Source organism: Colossoma macropomum, unplaced genomic scaffold, assembly GCF_904425465.1.
Source record: "Colossoma macropomum unplaced genomic scaffold, Colossoma_macropomum, whole genome shotgun sequence".
Taxonomy (NCBI): Eukaryota; Metazoa; Chordata; class Actinopteri; order Characiformes; family Serrasalmidae; genus Colossoma; species Colossoma macropomum.
The window spans coordinates 45815497-45838548 of record NW_023494792.1 but is presented as its reverse complement, the minus strand read 5'-3'; the positions used below and the strand labels follow the sequence as shown (position 1 = coordinate 45838548).

The window sequence follows — 23052 nt, the reverse complement described above, 5'->3', positions numbered from 1 at the left end:
GAAGCTGCCACCATCAAAGTAATAAACACCTTATTGGATTTTACAGTACACGACATACATTTAGTGTGAAATCTAATTAGAGCTTCATTAATTTGACAGAGACGATTTTAAATGGCCTGGCTGGAAGAAAGCCGCGGGCGCCTCATTCTCCAGCAGCTTGCTACATTCTTAACATATGGCAAGAAACATGCTGGACTTACCGTTCCAGAATTGAGATATTTTTTCTTCTTGCCTTTCTTCTTGGGATTTATGACCTGTTGGGAGAGACTGAGAGGTTACATTGGTTTCTGAGGTACTTATCATTTAGTTATAAACATTAATTCTTATTAGCATTAATTACTCAGTAACTACTAACAAACGACTCAGTAAGGTATATTATATAATTTTCTGTATTTTCTTTGCTCAATGCTCATGTAACATGTCAGAAATACTGTGTGTGTGTGTGTGTGTGTGTTTATATGCTATATATGGAGGCAGTGGATAAAACAGACAAGCTTGACTTTGGGGAGTTTATTAAAATTTGATGGTTTGTCATGCAAATGGTGACAAAAGTGACAAAAGCAAGGAGACAGGTATGAATATTTACTTTTATATACAAACCCAACATTTTTCCTCAGGGGCAGCCGTGTGAATATATTGCTGTTGTCGGAAGAAAACCTTGTATCTCCAAAATGATGGAAAAATGAAGGAAAAAACCTAGTTTACTTCAATGGAACCAGACTTTCTTTCCAAGTCATTTTGGATAATTTCTTTTGGTCCATTCATCATGAAATGTACACATTTTAAAGGTCAACAGGTATTTTCAAATTATGTCAAAAAATGAAAAGCGACAAAAACAGAGATATGAGGTTTTCTTCCGACAGCAGCGATATTCTGACATAAATATATTAACAGTGCAAAAGTCAAAAGCTTCGACCGTTCATTATTGCAGTGGAAGGATGGACAGAAACATTGATTTTTTCAGATTTGAAGCGAGAGTGTATTTTCTCCTGTCTCTCAACATATGTTCTTTTGACCCTCCTCTTCCTTATGCATATTATCAAATATCAAATTTCCTCAGAAATATCTTCTAAAAATGAATCACTTGTACTTAATGGCTGTTTTGACTGAAAATGAAATAAGTGAAGGGTGGTCCCTGAGCTTTGAACAGCACTGTTTCTAAAAGTAGTAAAAAGAATTGTATCTTACGTGGGTTTTATGTAATATAATGTAATGTAATATAATATATGTAATTGCCAAAAAGAAGGCTGGACATTCTGGACAAATACTATCCATACACACACACACATATATATATATATATATATATATATATATATATATATATATATACGTGTGTGTGTGTGTGTGTGACAGAGCTTTTTGTTGGTCCTGTAGATTAGTACTGTTTTTTTTTCCAGTCATTTTAGTCCTAAAACTGCACAAAAACAAATGTACACACACACACACTCAGAGGTGCAGTAGTGAAGTGGATGGTGGCAGTTAGTCTCCAGTGAGAAGTGTTCCATAAATGCTGCAGCTAGAGTGGTCATCACTTCAAATAAACCATGAGAGACAGAGTAATTTTCTCAGTCGGAGAAAGAGAGAGAGAAAGAGAGAGAGAAAGAGAGAGAGAGAGAGAGAGAGAGAGAGAAAGAGAGAGAGAAAGAGAGAGAGAGAGAGAGAGAGAAAGAGAGGGAGAAAGAAAGATCGAAAGAATGCATGAGAGAGAGAATGAGAGATACAGAGCGATAAAGAGAGAGAGAAAGAATGAGAGAGATGGCACAGGAGAGAGACGGAGAGAGAGAGAGAGGCAGAGAATGTGAGATAGATAAAAAGAGAGAGAGAGAGAAAGAGAAGAGAGAGGGAGAATGTCTGACAGCTATTGGGTCATAGAGACTAAAACACCCTCACTAGGTAATCAATAATGACTGCAAGCACAACACACACACACACACACTGTGTTTCAGACCTGAAGGGTGTTAAATCATCGTGTGTGTGCGACGCCTCTCTCTTAACTGACAGCATGCAGTCACTCAGTCTAATTAGCAAAACACTACATGCTTCGAATCATTAATCCACCCCTACGCTCGTCTTCTTTTAATATCGCCTCCTTAATCGCAAACATTCTGCCTCGTTCACTCAGAGGGAACGCCTTTCTGCCAAATTTAACAATTAATCAACACATCACACAGATGCATATGTGCTACTATACATACACTCAGGGGTGGGAGATATTTGAGTAATTATACTTAAGTAATGTATTAAGTACTTAGTAATTTACTTAAGCATTGGTTTGGAAGATCTGTACTTTACTCCAGTATTACTGGAACTTGAATACTAGTAGTTTCACTTAATTATATTTTCAGATCTTTAGACCTTCAAAGTACAAAAAAGGCAAATTTTCTAGGACCATTTTCTCTTGCCAATCAGTTAAATTGCTGCACATTTAATTTACTGTCTTTATTAAAACATCCAACCAAATTGGCATCAGTGTAAACGGAACTAACCACAAATATGCTAATTTGTCTTTGCACATAACCACACTACACATAACTAAAACACATGAATTATTTACTTTTCACTTTTGTATACTGTTTTATGCAAAAGTTTAAATACCTAAAGTCAAATTACATGTTTTGTTGTAAAATGAAAGTAAATTTACACATCCTCTACAGGAAACAAACTTAAAGATATTTTCATGATACATGATATATCACAGTAAAATCCAGCAGATCACTCACCTCATAGACGTTAAACTGGGACTGGCCTCTGGACAGCTCTCTGTAGCTCGTGCTAAACTCCCCAATGAAGTCGTGGCTGTGAACAACACACACGTATGAAAACAAAGGGAGAGAAAGATGATCTGATAATCATCCTATACCCACCATCGTGGACCACAGTGTTTTATATGTGGGGCCAGGTATCATAATCCTATGATAGCTTGTCACTGTGGAGAGCAACCTGATTAGGTTACATTTAAATCAGTGCAAAATCAAACCAACCAATCAAAAAGAAGCAGAGGTCAAATAATGTTTATTTGTCTTGCAGTGAATGTGATACAGTAGAGCTTATAATTTAGCTCACATGAAGTGATTTTTTTTCTCTCATGCAAGAATAGGTAAGACATTACATTCATACTAGATTTTACAGTCAACTTCAGAATTATTGGCACCGTCCATGAAAATGAGCTAAAATCAATATAATAATAAACCACATCTGCAATGAGTGACATTTAACGCTTAAACAAATAAGTAAGCTGCTTTTTGTGTTGTGTTGTGTTGTGTTGTGCTGTGCTGTGCTGTGCTGTGTTGTGTTGTGTTTGTTTGTGTTGTGCTGTGTTTTGGAATCAAAAAATGTTTTCTTTAGTAACACTTAGTAGCATTTTTTTTAAAGCATAGGTTTCATTATTAATATTTGGTGATGCCCCCTTATGCAAGAATGACAGCACTGAGCTGTTTTCTGTAATGCTTAACAGGGTTGGAGAAGACTTGTTAAGGGATCTTGGACTACTCCTCCATGTAGAACATTTCCAGCCCCTTGAAATTCTTGGGTCTTTGCTTGTTGACTGCCCTCTTCAATACACACTTCAGGTTTTCAATTCAGTAATTCAAATATGGAAAGTTTCTGTAACCATTTCTGTATGGATTTTGATGCATGTTTGGGGTCATTATCTTGCTGAGAGGTCCACCCACAGCCAAGTTTCAGCGGCAGAGGCAGACAGATTTTGGGCTAAAATCTGAAATCAGAGTGTTAAGTGGAACTCATTATAACACTGATTTTCAAAAGAGCCCCTAGACCACTGGTAGCAAAACATCCCCAAAGCATTAGTGATACACCACCATATTTGACAGTGGGTTTCACGTATGTATTGAATGCAGGCCCTTTTTTCCACCAAATGTTACAGTGGTGAGCATGACCAAAAAGTTCAATTTTTGTCTCATCTGACCCCATAACACAATCCCATCTGCAGTTCCAATAACATTTTAAAAAGTTCAGCTGTTGCATTTTTGTGGCTTGTTCTTCGGAAAGGTTTTATTTGTGGAATTCTTCCAAACAGATTCTAGTGATGAAGGAGGCGTCTGACAGTGGATTTTGACATTTGAAAACCCCAAGATTCAGCTGAACTGTGCAGTTCTGAAACTGTGAGCTTTGGGCTCCTCTTTGCCTCGCTATACGTGGGGGGGCAGTATGCTAATGCGTCCTTTTCCTGGCAAATTTTCAACTGTCCCATGCTTTTCAAACATTATTGCCCTGATTGTGCTTAACACTAGTTTTAACTGACTACTGATTTTTTAAATCTTTTTCTAATCTGTGCAGGTGCACAATCTTCTGTCTCATTTGAGTAGACATCTCTTTTGTTTCACCCATGCTGATGGATGACAAAGAGATTTTACATGTGTGTAACCTCATATTTATAGCCCAGTGAAACATGAATTGGTCACAGACAACAATGAAGTTCCTCAAGGCAAGGAGCAATTAAAAGGAAGATTTTTTGCCCAAATATGCAAATTTCATTGGTTTTTATATAAACTATTATTTAGAGGTGCCAATCATTTTGTGTCATATGTTTTTTTTTTTTAATTCACTATTCCTAAAATAAAAAAAAACAATACTTGTAGGAATGATTTCTATTGATATATTCTGTCATTACATGTATTGTTTATTTTGTACGATTTTTTTGCCCAGTTTCTTGAGGGGTGCCAATAATTATGGAATTGACTGTATATAACAAAAGGCTAACAGAAGTTCTTGGGCACACATAAAAAACACAGTACATGCCCATCATAATAAAAAAAAACAGCCAAAAGTTTATTCCATCATTTGAACATAACCAAATCAAATGCAAGCTATGGAGTTTACTTGAGCGTCTCATACTAAAGCTGGTTTCTGATAGAAAATGCTCTTACTTGGATCTGATATATTCCTGATATCTTTTAGCACTGCCCACTGTTGCTCGTCTTTTAAATTGCTGTAAAGTGTCCTTGGCATCTGTGAAAATGCTATATGAATAGAGTCATTAATCAATTTGATCCTGGACCCCCGAAATACTGTATATTCACAGTTAAAAACACACCAGATGGAAAAAGTAACACTGTGTGCGGTGATGTTCCAGGACTAGAATTAGCCAGTCTGCTACAAAGGCCAACACAGACTACTGTGAAGTAAAAACCCAATTCCAAAAAAGCTGGGACAGTAGGTAAAATGCAAATAAAAACAGAAAGCTGTGATTTGCAAATCCGTTTGACTTGTATTCCGTTGAGAACAGTAAAAAGACAAGCTGTTTAAAGTTTCAACCAATTAGCTTTATTGTTTTTTGTGTATGTACACGATTTTAAATTTGATGCCTTCAACATGTTCCAAATAAATGAGACAGGGGCATGTTTACCAGTGTGTTACATCACCTTTCCTTTTAAAAATGTTCAGTAATCATTTGTGAACTGAGGAGACCAATTGACAGGTCTGGATTGCAGACAGGCCAGTCTAACACCTGCACTTTCTTACTGCAAAGCCATGCAATTGTAACACAAACAGCATGTGGCTTGGTACTGTCTTGCTGAAACAAGCAGCAACGTCCCTGAAAAAGACATAGTCTAGATGGCAGCATATTTTGCTCCAAAATGCAGATGCACCCCTCAGCATCAATGGTGCCTTCACATGTTCAAGGTAAATTTGATTAGCATTAATACACTCATGTACCATGATAGATGTCGCCGTTTGAATTTTGTCTCTTTTCTATTTTGGCCTGGTGAACATTTCCAAAAACAATTTGAAAGGTGGACACATCAGACAACAGCACACTATACTTGCTCATAAAGTACTAAGCCTTTCCTGGATGCTCCTTTTATACTCAAAATGATTGCATCACCAGTTTAAGATGTTTTTTGGAACATTTTACAATGTTTATAGTCTAAAATTACTCCTGTCCCATCTTTTTTGGAAAGTGCTGCAGGCATCAATTTCAGAGTAGGCGTATTTTTAATAAAAATAATGAAATTCAAAAGCTAAAACATTAAATATCTTGTTTTTATATCTTGTTAATTCTAGTTATTTTCATTTAAATAAAGGTAAAAGTGAATTTACAAATTGCTGCTTTCTGTTTTACTTTGCATTTTACCTACTGTCCAACTTGTTTGGAATTGGGTTTGTATTTGTAACATTGCAGGGGAAAGGAAGTAGTCAGGACAGTGGATGTGAGAAGTACAATATGAAAGACTCTGTTTCAAATGTGCATAACATTCAAATTGCGACTGACCTATCCATGCCCATAAGTGCGACCTTTCGTAGCAACTGTTGTTAGAGTGAACAAGCTGAGAGAGGGCAATTAGGCCTATTTAATTAGATTTAGTGCGGTGCATTATGTAAAATGTTGAATAAAAATCATTATATTCATAGATATTGAAGGTATGTTTGAATATGGCACTACAGGTGCTCAGAAAAACAAAATATTGTGATGCATATCATATATCGAGAAAATGTTATATTTCTGCCATATAACCCATTTACAAAATATTAAATTTTTAGTTTAAAAGACGTCATCAAGCTGGACTATGCTGTAGTAGCTAATCGAAACTAGTTAGGCTGGAAACAACTACAGATTTGCCACCACACTAACATTAGCTTGCCTAAACAACAAAAAACTACTCCCAGTCAATCTTGTGACTTTTCACAAGCAAACAAAATAAATATAATTTAAAATGCTGCTTTTTTGTATTTTGACCAGCCCAGCCCAGACTAGATTTTTGTCAGCACTGCATAAAGCTTGCCCAACCTAGCAACAGTTACTATGAAAGAATGCATTGAAATGCATTGAAGAATGCATGGAAAGGTCAGTTGAGCTGCTATATTCTTCTGAACACCATGCTTAGCTGAAAATCTTGTAACACAGTTCAAAGTACACATCTCTAGAACAGTTCCTGCATAGCTCCAAACCCAACAAAAAGAGATTTCAGAGATGAACCCAGAACTATCCCAGTCCATTGACCACAGCAGCTAGAACCCACAGTGCCAAGTCTACACATAAACACTGAGCAGATTTTATAGTGCCAAACATCAAACATTCTACACAAAAAGTTGCAATCTGGTCTGTGCATATGAATATATGGAAGATGAAGCAGATGGTTTGTCCTATACACACAGTATTACTGATCTAAGTGGTAATTTGTCGTGTCCACTGTGCTGATATGCTGAAATGCTAATGATATGGCTCAAAGTGATGGACAGGAACTGAAAGACTTAAGAATTGAAAGAAAATGAAGAATTTAACCATCTCTACACCTGTTACAAACATGCATACTAGCATCCTTCAGTTGTGATAGTCTCTAGAGTGTGATTTTCCAGCTTAAACTGAGTAAAACCACCTTCTGATGTTGTCTCTGAACACCACTATTTGGTCATTGTAACCTCTGTGACGATGGCAAGAATGCTGCTAACAGCGCAACAATAACTTTGGCTCACTGTACAGAGCTGTATGTGCATGTGCACATGAGTACGTTGCGGGTTGTATATTGTGCTTTATCGAATGCTCACATAACCTTACCTGCCATCTCTGTCCCAGTCATACACTTCAATCTTGATTGTTCTATGGAGAGAAAAAGAGAGAGAGAGAGAGTGAGAGATGGGGACTGACTGTGACTGACCATGGTACAGTAATCTCAATCATTTTCAGCCTTTTCTTTCGATCTCACTGCAATCATACATCTCCAGATCAAGTATCATTCTCTCAATGGCAAGTGAGCATTTTTACTTCGATTGTCCCAATTTTTCTAACAGCAATTTTACAATTCATCCCGCAGAGAATCAGGGGAAAGGGAAAAGCCCAGGCTTACAAGAATGACGAGAATGAGAGTGAGGGAGAGCGTGAGAGAGAGAGAGGAGAGAGAGAGAGAGGGAGAGAGAGAGAGGGAGAGAGAGAGAGAGAAATGAATCATGGACCGCTCTGCTACAAAAGCTGGTCATTAGTGTTGTATTACAAGGTGAATAAGTCAGCAGTGAATTGGTTTCCTTGGAGCCCATGGAGAGTGGCAGGGTTTTAAGTGCTACACAGCGCTGCTTAAAAAGCTAGAGATTTTAAAGTGCACAATAGTGCTGGATTTCCTTTGGATGGGTTAAACCTCACTGATACAAAGCAAGCCCTACTGGACCTATTACAGAGCACCAGGCAGGAAACAGGCCCAGAGAAAGGAAATATGAGATTTGCAAAGAGTTTTACTGTACTAAAAAAAGAAGTCTCACAGAGCTGAGTCTCAAGCACAGTCATGGAAATGGGTGCAGCATAACTATGGAAATGGATGAATCGTGGCTTCCGGTTCGCTATGGGCTTGAGAACGGTTGTGTAACTCGAGGGCTCCCCGACAATTTGAAAATACAACCCTAAAGACATCGAATATCAACATGGAAAGAGTGACCTTTGAACTATGAATAAGGGGGTTGTCACCAGAAGCAGGAATATTGTGTATTCGACCCAGAATATCGAAACAACGATGTGACAAACTAGCTGAAGCAGTTCTCCAGAACTTGAGCAACATGGCGCCGATGGGTCAAACGCCAGCCTTGAGAAAATACTGGATGAAATTAGAGACTTTAGACGCAACAACAATCAACAGCTCGCTGATATTAAACAGGAGCTAACCAAGACGAACAGGAGACTGGATGAGGCAGAAGGACTTATTGAGGAAACTGAACAAAGAATGTGCACTGTAGAAACTGTATTGAAACGGGTGCTAAAACAGCAAGCTACTCTTGAAGCAAAACTGATTGACCAAGAAGGGCGCTCGCGCAGGGGCAACATTAGAATCTATGGCATCCCTGAAGATGTAGAAGGAGGCTGCATGGTGAGTTTCTTGGAGACCCTCCTGAAAAACCAACTTGACCTTCCAGACAACACAGAGCTTCATATCGAATGGACACACAGAGCCCTTGCACCAAAACCCTCTAATGGTGAAATGAAACCTTGATTTCTGAGTTATCGAAAGAAGGAAGATGTACTTCGGAGAGCCTGGCAAAAGAAAGAAATTTTCTACAACAACAGAAGAATCTAGGTTGACCATGACTACCCCTCTGAAATCCTCAAGAAACGCATGGAATATGCCGAGGCGAAGAAAGTGCTGAAAGTCAGGAAAATAAAGTTTCGAACGCCCTTCCCAGCTCAACTGCGAGTCTTCTACGAGGATGGGTCTCGGCTATACCAAAGTGCAACGGAGGCCACAAAGGATATGATCAAGCGAGGATTTCAAGCAAAGCTGGTAGAATAACCCCGTGCACTGAAGGATGATATTGAAAGCATGTCTTTCTGGCAAGTCATTGAGAAACGGAGTGGCCGAGGGAAAGGTAGACTACACAACCAATCGGAGGAAGACCCACTTCCCCAATACAAAGAGAAACTGCAGAGTTTCAGACAGAGGTCACCAGTGCGTGAGTGACTGAGTTTGGTAGTCGCTGCTGTTTTCTTATATACATAAACATTTCGAGATATACTCCTGTGTGTTGTTTTTTTCACTTGACAGTACAAATGTCGGGATTTTCTCTTTTTGCGGTAAAACCGGATAGTTGAACGGTAAAGTTGTACTGTTCTCCTCAAGGGTCCTCTCTCTAACGACGAGGGGTTTTCCCCTTACGAGCGCTGTCCTGCACCAAACCCTCAGAAGGTTCTTTTAAAACGAACCTCAACATTGGAAGTCATTTGCAGGAAACCCACTTGAGTGCTTCTGAACATGAGAAAATAAAATGAATGGGATTTTCAAAAATCTCTTTTTCCTCATATAAATCTGATCACAGGAGGGGTGTGGCTATATTAATATCTCACCATATCCCCTTCGAACAATTTACAGAAATTAAAGACAAGAAAAGGAGGTTCATTTTACTTTCTGGAAGAATAGAGGGTGCTGAATTAACATTATTGAATGTATATGCTCCCCCGGGTAGCAACCTTAAGTTTTACCAGAAAATGTTTGGACTAATGGCTGATGCATCAGGTATTTTGATATGTGGAGGAGACTGGAATATTCATCTCAATCCGAAATTAGATTTGACAAACACATCCCAAAGAATAACACTACTGCACAAAAAAATAAAAATGTTAACGGAGGAAATGGGAATAGTGGATCTTTGGAGGGACTGTTATCCAACTGGGCGTGACTACACTCATTATTCATTCCCCCACTCGGTGTATTCAAGAATTGATAACTTTTTTATTTATAAAAGAGACAGACACAAAATACTACGATGTGATATAGGTAATATTGACCTCTCTGATCATGCACAGATTTCATCATCTATGCTGCTTAATAACAGCCCTAGAAATAGAACATGGAGAATAAACGCAAGTATTCTCAACAGTCCCCAGTTCAAAGAGCAAATGAAACAAGAAATAAAAGTATTTCTAGAAGAAAATGATAATGGTGAAGTTAAACCTGAGATGTTATGGGATGCTTTAAAGGCAGTTATTAGAGGCATTAGTTACTGCACCTCTAAAAAGAAGATACAGCAATTGAAACTAGTAGAATTGAATGTTGAATTAAAAGATTTAGAGATTAAACATAAAGAAAAACAAGACCCAAATATCATGTCAGAAATTCTTAAAATTAGAAATGAAATAAATATATTATACACTCAAGAAATAGAAAAAAAGGTAGTATTTACTAGACAGAAATATTATGAATCAGGACCAAAATCAGCAAAACCTTTAGCAAACAAATTACAGAAACACTGGGCAGACAATACCATATATGAAATAAGAGACCCCTTTAAAAAATACTATTCAAACCACCTTGAAAAAATACTATGAAAAACTATATACACAACCACATTCCAAGGATGGGGAAAAGATTGACACATCCCTTAACTCTTGCCAACTACCTACTCTAACAGAAGAACAAAACAGAGATTTAAAAGCTAAGATAACAGCAGAGGAGCTAAATGCAGTTATTTCATGCCTTAGGTCAAATAAATCTCCTGGTATGGATGGATTTACAGCTGAATGGTATAGGGTTTTTCGGGCGGAGTTATTACCAAATCTTCTTTCAGCTTGCAATTATGCATTGACTCAAGGGAAAATGCCCCCATCATGGAGTGAGGCAATTATTACTGTTATCCCTAAGGAAGAAAAAGATGTACTCGAATGCGGATCATATTGACCAATTTCAGTTCTTAACGTAGACTATAAATTATATGCAAGTGTTGTAGCCAAACGACTTGAGAAAATTCTCCCCCAGATTATGAGTTATGACCAAACAGGGTTTATTCAACATAGACAAACACATGATAATATAAGACGTACCTTGCATATTGTTAATTATATAAAACAGCACAATCTGGAAGCCTCTCTGATAAGTCTGGATGCAGAAAAAGCTTTCAACTCGAGTTGGAAGTATCTATATAGAGTCTTAAATAGGTTTGGGTTTCATGAAGAAGTTATCCAAAGTATCCAAGCACTGTATAATAGACCAGCTGCACGAATAAAAATAAATGGTAATTTGTCCGATACTATTATTTTGAAACGTGGAACAAGACAAGGTTGCCCTCTGTCTTCCTCTTTTTGCTTTGTACATAGAGCCTCTGGCTCAATGGATACAACAAGACACCTTGATAAAAGGTATTAGCATAAAGGGTGATGAACACAAACTGGCGCTATATGCAGACGATGTCTTATTGTTTTTGAGTGAGCCCTCTGGTTCATTCACTGAGTTAATGAAAGTGATAGAACTTTACAGTGTATTCTCAGGATACAAGTTAAATGTTCAGAAAACTCAAGTTTTGACATTTAATTATAATCCCCCAAAATATTTTAGACAAAAATATAATTTTAGGTGGGATTACAATTCATTAAAATATTTAGGAGTTAATCTACTCAAAGACCTTTCTAAATTGTCAGAGATTAATTTTGGACCCCTTATTGCTAAGATTAAAACTGATATTCAAAGATGGAGCTTGATTCCTTTTCTTAGCCTCAACTCAAGGGTTGAATCCATAAAAATGAATGTGCTTCTACATCTCCTTTTTCTATTTCAAGCACTCCCCATCAAAATCCCTCCATTCAGAATGGGATAAAATCATTTCAAGGTATATATGGCAGGGACGGAAGCCAAGAATAAGATTTCAGACTTTGCAGCTTCCAAAGGACAGAGGAGGCATGGGTTTACCAGACAAGACCCTTAATTCTCGCATGCAACCCTGCTTACCAAGCAAGATGAATAGAATCATCATTGATAAAGAACCCCCCTATTCAGGCAATAGGAAATAGTGATTTAGTTAAAAAAGTAGACATCATAGAGAATCTTTGGATAAAAACCCAATTAAAAATTTGGACTAAAGTAGTAAAAGAATACAATTTAAGTGAAATGTTGAAAGTAATTAGATGGTGCACCTATGATTCTGAGTTCATACCAAATAAGCTGGATAGTAGGTTCAAAATTTGGCTGACAAAGGGTACAACAGCGTACTGCAATATTATGGAAAGAGGCAGATTGAGAGATTTTCAGTCTCTAAAAGAAACACATAACCCTGAAAATCATGACTTTTACCATTATCTTCAATTACGACATAAATTTGTTTATCAAAGTTTATCAGTCTGAGGCTCACAAAGGAATCATATCCAAAATGTATAAAGGCTTAACAGTAAAGGAAGGAAGTTCGACAGAGTATGTAAAGCAAAAATGGGAAAAAGAGAGCAGTATTACCATTTCAAGTGAAATATGGATTAAGATATGTGAACTTCAGTGGAAATGTACTAATTCACATGTTTGGAGAGAATTTGGGTGGAAGTGTGTTACTCGATTTTTTATTACCCCAAAGCAAAAACCTGTGGAAAATCAGGGATGCTGGAGGATGTGTGGGGAGCGGGAAGCCGGTCACTGGCATGTATTTTGGGATTGCTCAATATTAAGACATTTTTGGACAGAGTTGCACAAAGTACTGAAAATATATATTTAGTTTAGAATTTCCCTGTAAATTTGATACACTTTTTCTAGGGGTACTGGGTTTTGATGTGGCAAGACTGGACAAATATTTATGGAATATTCTATTATTTGCAAGTAAAAAAGTTATAACAAGGAAGTGGCTGTCTCCTGATCCCCCTACACTGGATGACTGGATAAACCTGGTCAATGAAATATATCTAATGGAAAAAATGACTTTTTCTATTAGACTGGAGATGACAAAATTTGTAAAATTCTGGTTAAAATTGGTTAATTATATAAAGTCTGTAAGACCAGAGTTTGTAGAGATACAATGTGAGTGAGTACTCCCTCCCTTTTTTTTTCCCCCTCCCCTTTCTTCTTACCTCACCCCTTTATTTTTTATCCCAAAGCATCTCCTCAGGTTTTAATGTATATAGTTATTTGTTTACTTTTACAGAATGTCAAAAAGAAGGGAAAAAAAGGTTTTTTAAAGAATAAAAAAGATGGAGAGATATAGATCACAAGGTGTATGAAAGGATATATATAATTGGAAATTAACACATGCATGGAATTGTATGCTGTCATTGCTTGCTTTCGAATGTCTCTCCTGGAAAAAATACAATAAAAAAAAGAAATGGATGAATCGTAACCATAGAAATGGGAGTAGCATAACCAAGGAAATGAGTGCAGCACAAATATGGACATAGGTGTAGTACATGGAAATGAGTGTAGTATAACTACGGAAATGGGTGAAACGTAACCATAGAAATAAGTAGAGCATAACAATGGAAATAGGGGAAATGGGTGTAGAATATAAGAATGAGTGTAGTGTAATTATGGAAATTGATGTAGTGTGATCATGACTATAAATGTAGCATAGCCATGGAAATCAGTAAGGCGTTACCATGAAAATAGGTGTAGCATAATTATTGAAATAGATGTAGTGTAGCTAGGAACTGGGTATAGCGTAAGTGCATCGTAATCATGGAAATGGACGTAATGTGACCATGAAAATGGGTGTGGCATAATTTTCGAAATGGCTGTAGCATAGCTTTGTTAAGTGGTATAGAGTAACTATGGAAATGAGTGTAATGTAGGCATGGAAATGGGTGTAGTATAACCTTGGAAAGGGCGTAGCATAACTATAGAAATGGGTGTAGTGTAACTATTGAAATGGGTGTACAGTAACCATTGAAATGAATGTAGTATAACCATGGAAATGGGTGTACAGTAACCATGGAAATAGGTGTAGCATAACCATGGAAATGGGTGTACAGTAACCATGGAAATAGGTTTAGCATAACCATGGAAATGGGTGTACAGTAACAATGGAAATGTGTGTAGCGTAACTATGGAAATGGGTGTACAGTAACCATGGAAATGTGTGTAGCATAACTGTAGAAATAAGTGTGAAACAAATCATTTCTGTTATTTACTCTCAATAAAAAAAATATCTGCTGAATGAAGCTTATGTAAATGTACATGGGCCAAAATTCAATTAAACCCACAACTTAAACATTTAAGACTTCCTCACCCTCATTATAACCTACTCTACATATTCAGTTCATAGTGGTTACTACACAATTCATAGTATTTGCTAAATAATAGGCTTTTCTGCTGCATTTCCAACTACAATGCAGAACAGCGGAAGATTAAATGTTTCATTGAATGAAAAGCTATTTCAGACTTCTGAACTGGACAAGATTATGCTGATTAGCCCACAGTAACGGTAAGTCATTAACTGCTGGCAGCTGCAGAACAAAGAATGAATGTGTAGAATGAATCACCCGTGTCAAAAATCAGTAGGAGCTTTACTAACAATGTGCACTAGCAACTGCCTTCAGCCTGTTGCCACATACTAGCTCTAAGGCTCAGCAGGACACTCAGCATTTCTCTATAGGAGCATCCCCCCTTCCAGTCTATTACAGGTTCTTATCTCCAGAGACAGACTCACAGAGGCCCCCCCACAAATACATTCAATCACAGATAAAGCAGGAGTGAGAGTAGGAAAGCACTAATCAACACTTCGCTCAGGCTTTGCGTCTTATCAATACAGAGCAAGCAGAAGCTTTCGACTGCCAGAGATGGAAGCACACACATGAAACCCCAGGTCCATTTCTCTCTCTCCTCATTTGTCTTCCCTTCTTTGTTCCCCTACAAATCATCAAGCGGTTGATACAGAACAGCTAGACTGTAATCCAACACCTCAGAGACATCTTTCAGTCACACAGTGACATTCCAGTACTAGCACGTTTCTGTTATCTTCACATTCTTTGTTATGGTATAGAGCATTGACTATACTAGAAACCCCCACTCACTGGCCACTTTGTAAGGTCTTCCTAATTAAAAGTCCACTATATTGTCTTAGAAAATGCAGAAACTATATCAAAAGTGAAGCTGTGAAAAATCATCTTTGTAGTCCAGTTGTTGTCCAGCCAAATATGTCATAGGTGCACTATTTGTCCAATGGTGTCCCAGACACCCCATATAATTAGCAAATTCAGCTAGATAAAGGTACACACATTGCTCACACACATGTTCACACAGCTTGTATAAGCTTCATAGAAAAGCACTTGCAATAGAATGGGATGCTCTGGAGCAGCTGCAGTAGAGTATTTACTCAGTAGAGTATTTAGCCCCCGAGCACTGGGCTGCAGACCAATGGAACTGCATTCTCTGGAGTTATGGAGGACCATCCAATGCTTTTGGTATGAGTTGGTCCAGAACAGATTGTCCAATATCAGTACCTGACCTCACTTATACTCTTCAGGCTGAATGCGACTAAATAGACAAACCTCCAATTAATACCCATTATTTCAGAAGAATTATTGATGAGCAGGTATCTCCAGACTTTTGGGCACATAGTGAATGTAGATGAAAATGTTTTTGACTTTTATAAGCATACAGTATCACTTACACTATACCTACAATATATTTGGCTGGACAACAACTTTTGAAGCTGTTTTCCTCAATTTCACTATTGCTGTAGTTACTGTTCTTTGCCTTTGTAGGGCAGTACATAGGTGTACAATTACAGCCAGTAGCTGTAGACTGCACAACATATTAGTCACACTTTACCCCATTCATCACTGGTCAGTTTCTGACCATGAGTACTGATATGATGCTATTATTTGGGTGGTGGACCATTCTCAGCACCTCCGTGATACTGACATGATAGTGTGAGTGGTGCTAGTTTTTGGGCCCACCATCCAAAACAACCAGTTAAGAGCAGCTCAGAAACAGAGCTAAAGGAGGGCTAAAAAATGTGCATCAACATATGGGCTACAGTCTCTAACTATCCAACAGGAAGGTGGACATACAAAGTATCTAAGAACGTGGATAGTGAGTGTACAGTGTGCACACAAAGTGTTAGTGCATGCTGCAATACATCATAGGGATCATGTAAGCCTACCTACACCATTATAGCATTCAGAACTGATTCCTAACACATGGAGGCGTGAGGTGCTGGCTGAGGGTGTACCTGTCATAGTCTCCATTACACAAGGCTCTTACGGGGATCTTGAAGGCCTGCCATACAGGGTTCAGTGTGTTCTTGACCACTTCTGTCTTATGGCAAATGGTGAATCTGTCAGACACAAGCATAAAAATCTCAGTCAAACAAAATGACATACACTTTTGTGCATTAACAAATAAAATGTCCAAGGGTTAGTCTTTTCTGTAGTACCCAGCTGTAGCCCTGCAGATGAAGCCCCAGGCTGGACAATGCCTCAGCTAGGGCAGAAGAAGCCCCAGGTTGGGCCGATGTTAGCTAAAAAGCTAAAAAGCTACTTACATTAGATAGTTAGCTTAAGTGTAGGTGAGGAAACTTATGTTAACTTTAGGTAAATAAAACAGTTAAACTTAGTTTAGAGTCATTGTTATTTACATTCCAAACCATGTTAGCTAGTATGACCTACTTTTTCAATAATAAAAGAGCTAAGGTTAGAGTTATGGTTAGCTACATCCCCAACCATTAGCTACTCAGAAATAATTTATTTCCGCTAACAAACTTTTATGTGGCATTAATGTGAGCTACCCCAATAGCACTTTATCTAGCTGGCTAATTTAGTTTGCCAGCTAGTTGGCTAACTTTCACCAAAGCTGCAGCTTCCTAGGGCCAAGCTAAAGCTTTGCCCAGCCTGGGGCTGCAGCTGGATGCCATGCCATTTTACATTTTTATATGAGACACAGATATCCCATTATTATATACATATATAACATTATATACATATATCTACGCTATACGATACCAAGTTCAGGCCAACCTTTTATCTAAAAAGAAAAGGTCATTACCATCACTGGCATCACACAACTGGTTAATAGAAAAGACAAAGTTTGAAGGTAAGAGAGACACATAATGAAGGTAATAACAATACTAATATAATATATAATATTAATATAATATAATTAATATAATAACAATAATATTTATAGCGTGTATACCCAGCCAGCTCGGCTATGAAAAGAAAATGCTTGATTTGCTTTTTAGCACAGCTTCATGAGCAAGTTTCCCTCTGCTTCCTAGAACACTTTCAACCCCACACACCAGCACCAACCCACCGCTTCTAAAGCACTCTTTCCTATTCACAAACTTTTGCATTTTTTATCTCCTTCACCCACACGACTGCTTGTCACTGCTGGGTTACCAGTTCATCAAATATTCATATATTGAACTAGTGGTCATCTGACAGTGACTTTTCAAGGCTAACTCAAGATGCATTTTGTCAGCAGCAGTTATAAGTGGTGCACTATATTGGATTAAAAATAAGAGCTAAGCAATACATACAAAATATTATACTTTATACTTTATTATACTTTAATTCTATTTTGCAATATGCTTTGAAATACAGTATAATAGGCATATATTGGTGCACACATTGCTAATCTGTGGTAACACTTAATAAGCGATACTGGATTTTGCATTTTGAAATCAACATATACCTAAGCATCCAATATATCTTCAGAGCTCTCATACTGACATTTATGGCATTGAATTTATGTTTTTCTTTCCCAAATTCAATATTTTGAGCAGAATTACACCCATCTAGAATTTTACCGCTAACAAACTTTGCTCTTTCATCCCAAATTTAAGCAATTAATAGGTGGTTTCTGTGATTACCTACAGACTTCAATGTAAATTTAAATTTAATTTCAGACACATTGCCAGTGCATTTTGCAGCCACGTCAAGTGATATCTTGCACTGCACCATTTCACGTACATACCACACTGTACATGCACGTCATTTGTTAGCGAATATTTGTTCAGCATGTGTTGAAGGCCTGTGCCTCCGTCTGGCTGCTGCCATTGTAAAAGAAATCAATACACTTTAGAGACACTGCTGCTAATTTATGTCTGGAGAGAAACCCCATGGAAAAGTATCTGCTGAAAACTTTAGGAAATATAACTGTAACTGTGTAACTGCTGTGCCTACTTTGTGTGCTTGTTCTATTGACGCTCCCTCAAATGCATATAAAAGGTTTTGTTCCAAAATGCATTTTACCACTTTCAAGAGTTGCCATTTTTCATGATATACACTGTTAGGAGTGGGTTTAACAAGAAATATCAATGCTCAATTCTGATTAATACCATTTTATTATAGAAACAAGCATGTGTTTTGTATTGTATATCAGCTGTTATTCTATTCAAAAACATGTTATATCCAAAATTGTTACAAATGGGTGTAAAGCATTTTGGAATAAAACTTCATAGGTACAAGGGAGGGAAACATATACAACTGCATGTTTAGGCCCATAAACCAGTTTCGTGCATAACACTCATGCTTTTGGAAAAGAATGCACAATATTTGCACCTGAAACCTGCCACTAAAGGTTTAGTACACCAAGCCCTGAGAGTCTTTGTTCATCTGACCCATTTCTAAAAGGTTATGTGAAACTTTTTTGCTGATTTATTCACATATATATTTAATAAAGCATATCATTTTACTTCGTACAGCTCCACAAACACCCTTTTTGGATAAATTCATAATTATTTTACTGTGCTAGCGTTTTTTGAAAATGAACACAATTATAATTTATTTCTTTAGAGAGGCAATCGATTAAAACACAATTAAAAAATCACAAGGACTGAGAGAGAGAGAGAGAGAGAGAGAGAAAGAAAGAGATAGAATCACCATCTGCATGCTTTCCCCTGAGGCGTAAGGTGAATAATGCACTCCCAGCATGCCACTGAGTGCATTTTACATGGAACTGGAGACCTCAGACTACAGATCAGGCTGTAGAAGAGCAGCTGCTTATTAGCAAAGCTGGCAACAGTGAGCCAGAACTGATCCAAGAACATCACACTGCAGGGGTTTATCCACAGCAATGTATTTCTTCTGTTACTCATAGGTTTAAATAGAGATGGCACTATTCAGTACTGGGCCAATAGAATATACAGGATCAGATATCAGAGGAGAAAAGAACAAACTGGATCCGATCCTGCAATAAATCTAGCTCGAAATATCACATAATTCCTTGGAGCATAATAAAGTAGGTCATGTGATCAAAACAGTAGCCAAATGCAATGTAATGTTAAAATAAGAATGAGTAGCTATTTCAGTATATTGACTGTGCGGAAATACTTTACACCTTTAGATGACCATTTTCAGGATTGGGGGGGGTTATTCTAAAAATCTATTCCAGAACGGATGAAGGATTAACATAATCTGTAACCTAACCCAAAGGATTACTATGCTAAAGTAACGTAATCTGATTATTTTCTTGCTTTTGGATTAGTTTTCTTTTTGAGAGTTGTATAATTAAATAAAGTTCATCAAATTTCACAAATTTCAACAAGACAACTGTAGAAAAGGAAACAAGAAAACTGTACTGTTTTATGATCAGCAACTATTTCAGTAACAGACGTCATTATTACTAATAAAATACTTACATGTGTGTAATACATATGACACACATTACTATAACGTATAGATACTAACATATATATATATATATATATATTTACACACACACACACACACACATACATATATATATATATATATATGTGTGTATATATATATATATATATATATATATAGTGTGTATATATATATATATATATATATATGACACATTATTTTGATTTATAGTTACTTACATATATACTGCATATGGGGTATATGGGGCAGGTACATATACATATTTACACACATAAGGGACAAACATAAATATATACAGGTATCTACAAATATACAGTACATATAAGACAAATGTATGACCCCACACCCTGACACTGATTAAAAACAAGTCAATGTGTTTTGGCTGGGCTACTCACGTTCCATCCTCATTGCTGCGGTAGAACACGAGGAAAGGGTCAGACTTGCCAAAAAAGTCCTTCTTGTCCAGCTTGTTGCCACAAAATTGCATCATCACAGATTCCTAGAGGGCAGGGATGTTTTCAGAGACAAAAACAGGTTATGGGAGCAAACAGGAGTGTTCACGAGAATCTAGGGCACATAGTACAACTGCTATAATATTGCCTGTGTGAGGATTAATTGAGCATTTGGCAACCGGCTCTTCTTAGGCCTAATGACATTGTGTAAATGCTAAATGGTCTGGCAGTGTTTTTTTTACATTCACTGAGCTGCACACAGATGTCTCTCTCTCTCAGACAGCTGTCAGCGAGCAGTGATCCAATAGGGAATTGTATATGGTCATGAATGCTATTATCCAACTAACACGGTGGCCTCTGTCCAGGATGGGCTGTGTGCTTATGTGTGTGTGTCACAGCTGGATCTCTTGGCCCAGGGGTGAACTGAATAGGTTTCCAGCCCGTAGCAGTGTAGCAGTGTTTGTCAGTGGGGATTTGAGGCATGCAGACCTGTCACTGCAAACAGTGTGTGTCTGAGGGTGACAGCAAATTCACAGCACGCGTGCGCGCGCATGCATACACACACACACACGCACCAAATCTTATTACAGCTAAATTACTCACGCTATTACTTGTTACTGAACACTGTGTTTTACCCGAAGGCATTTTGGCTTAATGTTATATTGGCTTTGACAAAACAGACATAAAAACATGAATATCATAGGGTTGGAATGTAACAGAATACTTATTGGGAATATGTATTCAGAATGCACAAATTAAGTATCTGTATTCAGTCCACATCGCATTTGTAAAATGCAGTTTTCAGAATACAGTTACCGTTAGCATTTTTTAGAAGAATGCTTTTGGAATATTTACCTACTATATAAAAAAGTCTTTAAAAGAAACACACTCAGTGCTTGTTCCTTAACTATTTTAGAATCAGTGCACAACATGTAGCAAACATGCTCGTCAGATGGACTCTAAAGAGGCCCTCAATTAACAGCTTCTTTACGCTAAAGTTCCTGCTAAAGCCTGAGTAGACTGATAAATCAATGTGATGATCAGTTATTAATCTCAGTGTTACTGAGCTCTTTTGAGGAATGATCAAACTAATAATCTCTTCAGTAATGGACATTTTTGTGTGAGATAAGCTTAGTGTTGTACTAGACTTCTGTTTGGAGGTGGTGAAAAAGGAAAAAAAAGTTGAGAATGTTCGGAAGGTCATTTAAATGATAAGTGAATTTTTCATGAAATTATTAACAGAATAAGTACATGAAGAAAACTGCCAACCAGTAACAGAGAGGAACAGTGTGAATTAACTTTAAAAAAGAGAGATTTTCCCATATGCCTTACCAAGATGTGCTGCAAGTGTATTCCAAATGTATTGTATACTGAATATGTTACTTTTTATGTACTGTATTTTGACCCAACCCTGCATATGGAGTAGTGCATCAAAGTCAACTAATCAGACATATCATTGTGTGAACTGACTAAGGGCGTTTTTCCACTGTACAGTCAATTACAAGAACCGACTCAAATGGGAATCAATGGAGCTTATGCTTCTACTTCAGCTTCATTTCCTATTTGATTGAGAGAAAGCTGGAGCCATCATAATAACCACAAATATATACATTTACACAAACTAATGCATATAATAAAGCAAAGCTTCAGTGTTTTCTCCTTGAAATTGAACTGAAACATCAGCATCATACTTAGAAGCATCTAGCGTCTTGCTTATTCATTAGCTAACTTAACACTCATTGTGTTCACATGAAAAAATATAATGTGCTGTTCTGTGCATACAAATATCTACAATTACACACAATTATGTGTGGATAAAAAAAAAAGCTCATGTTTTTTCTGTAAAAAAAAACAGGGCTAGCATAAACATCACCCTACTAGCTTATGTCATCTTAGTAACCTCTTTACAATGTAATAATTCTAAAAGTAGTTCGCATTCTGGGGCACGTATTGGTCACATAACAGTGTTTGGTGACTTTATCTTAACCTGGACGAATAAAGAATTTGCTAAATTGTCATTAGCTTCAGCTGCAAGTGTAACCAAATGTCCTAACTGACCTATCCGTGCTCTGCCCACACATACAATCTTTTGGAGCAACTGTTTGCAGCAACTGTTGCTAGGTTTGACAAGCACTACAGAATGTTGGTAAGAAATCCATTCAAGCTGATCAGAAATCCACTGTTTTTTGGTGCTATATAGAGATATTTTCAAAAGAATCATATACAACAGTTTCTTTATGATAGTTCTACATATAACCATGGCCTTTACTAAGGAACCTATGAAGAACACTTTTTAAGGGTGTACTAAGCTGGACTAATTAAATCTAGAGAGACTGAAAAACGATAAAGATGATTTTTCCACCAATGAGACTGTACGAAGGTGAGTTTAAATTCTGGAAATGACATTTTTCAGACTCTAGAACTTAATGCGTTAACTTAATGTGATTTATCACTTAAACATTTGAGGCATTATAATGCTCATTTGTAGCTTAAAAATGTGATAAAAATGCTCTCAAATACATACAGTACGTTTTACGCAGCCAAGAAAATTGATGAACACTATTTATCTCAGCAGTCTGTATGTTTTTGTAAGTAAACAGAACAAAAATAGATTAAATACAAATAAACATAAATACAGTAAAACAAGACAAGATTGCTTTTATAAAAAAGTTGTTTATATCTTGGTTAGAAGAATACAGTTAGAAAAACACTGGTTTGGTTCCTGACTTCTCAGTGCACTGCAGTAACTGTATAGATCTGTTATATTTCAGCAGCAGCACCTGATTTCATTTAAGGATTGACTGGATAAACGTATTAAATGGTAACTGTAAATGTTGGGTTTTA

The 23052-nt window shown here is 37.1% G+C and overlaps 1 protein-coding gene across 2 annotated transcripts in view; it reads right to left on the bottom strand.

Moving 5' to 3' along the window:
• Window positions 1–23052, bottom strand: part of LOC118812377 (copine-8) — a 180591-nt gene that overhangs the window by 55249 nt on the left and 102290 nt on the right. Inside the window, exons 8-13 of one of the 2 annotated variants that reach the window (XM_036577347.1) lie at window positions 20152–20255; window positions 16357–16461; window positions 7520–7561; window positions 4890–4982; window positions 2724–2799; window positions 201–254 (exon numbers count right to left, since the gene is read on the bottom strand). In XM_036577347.1, the coding sequence (XP_036433240.1) occupies window positions 201–254; window positions 2724–2799; window positions 4890–4982; window positions 7520–7561; window positions 16357–16461; window positions 20152–20255 (474 nt within the window). The remainder of the gene's footprint in view (window positions 1–200; window positions 255–2723; window positions 2800–4889; window positions 4983–7519; window positions 7562–16356; window positions 16462–20151; window positions 20256–23052) is intronic. The other variant, XM_036577348.1, reaches the window with a different exon arrangement.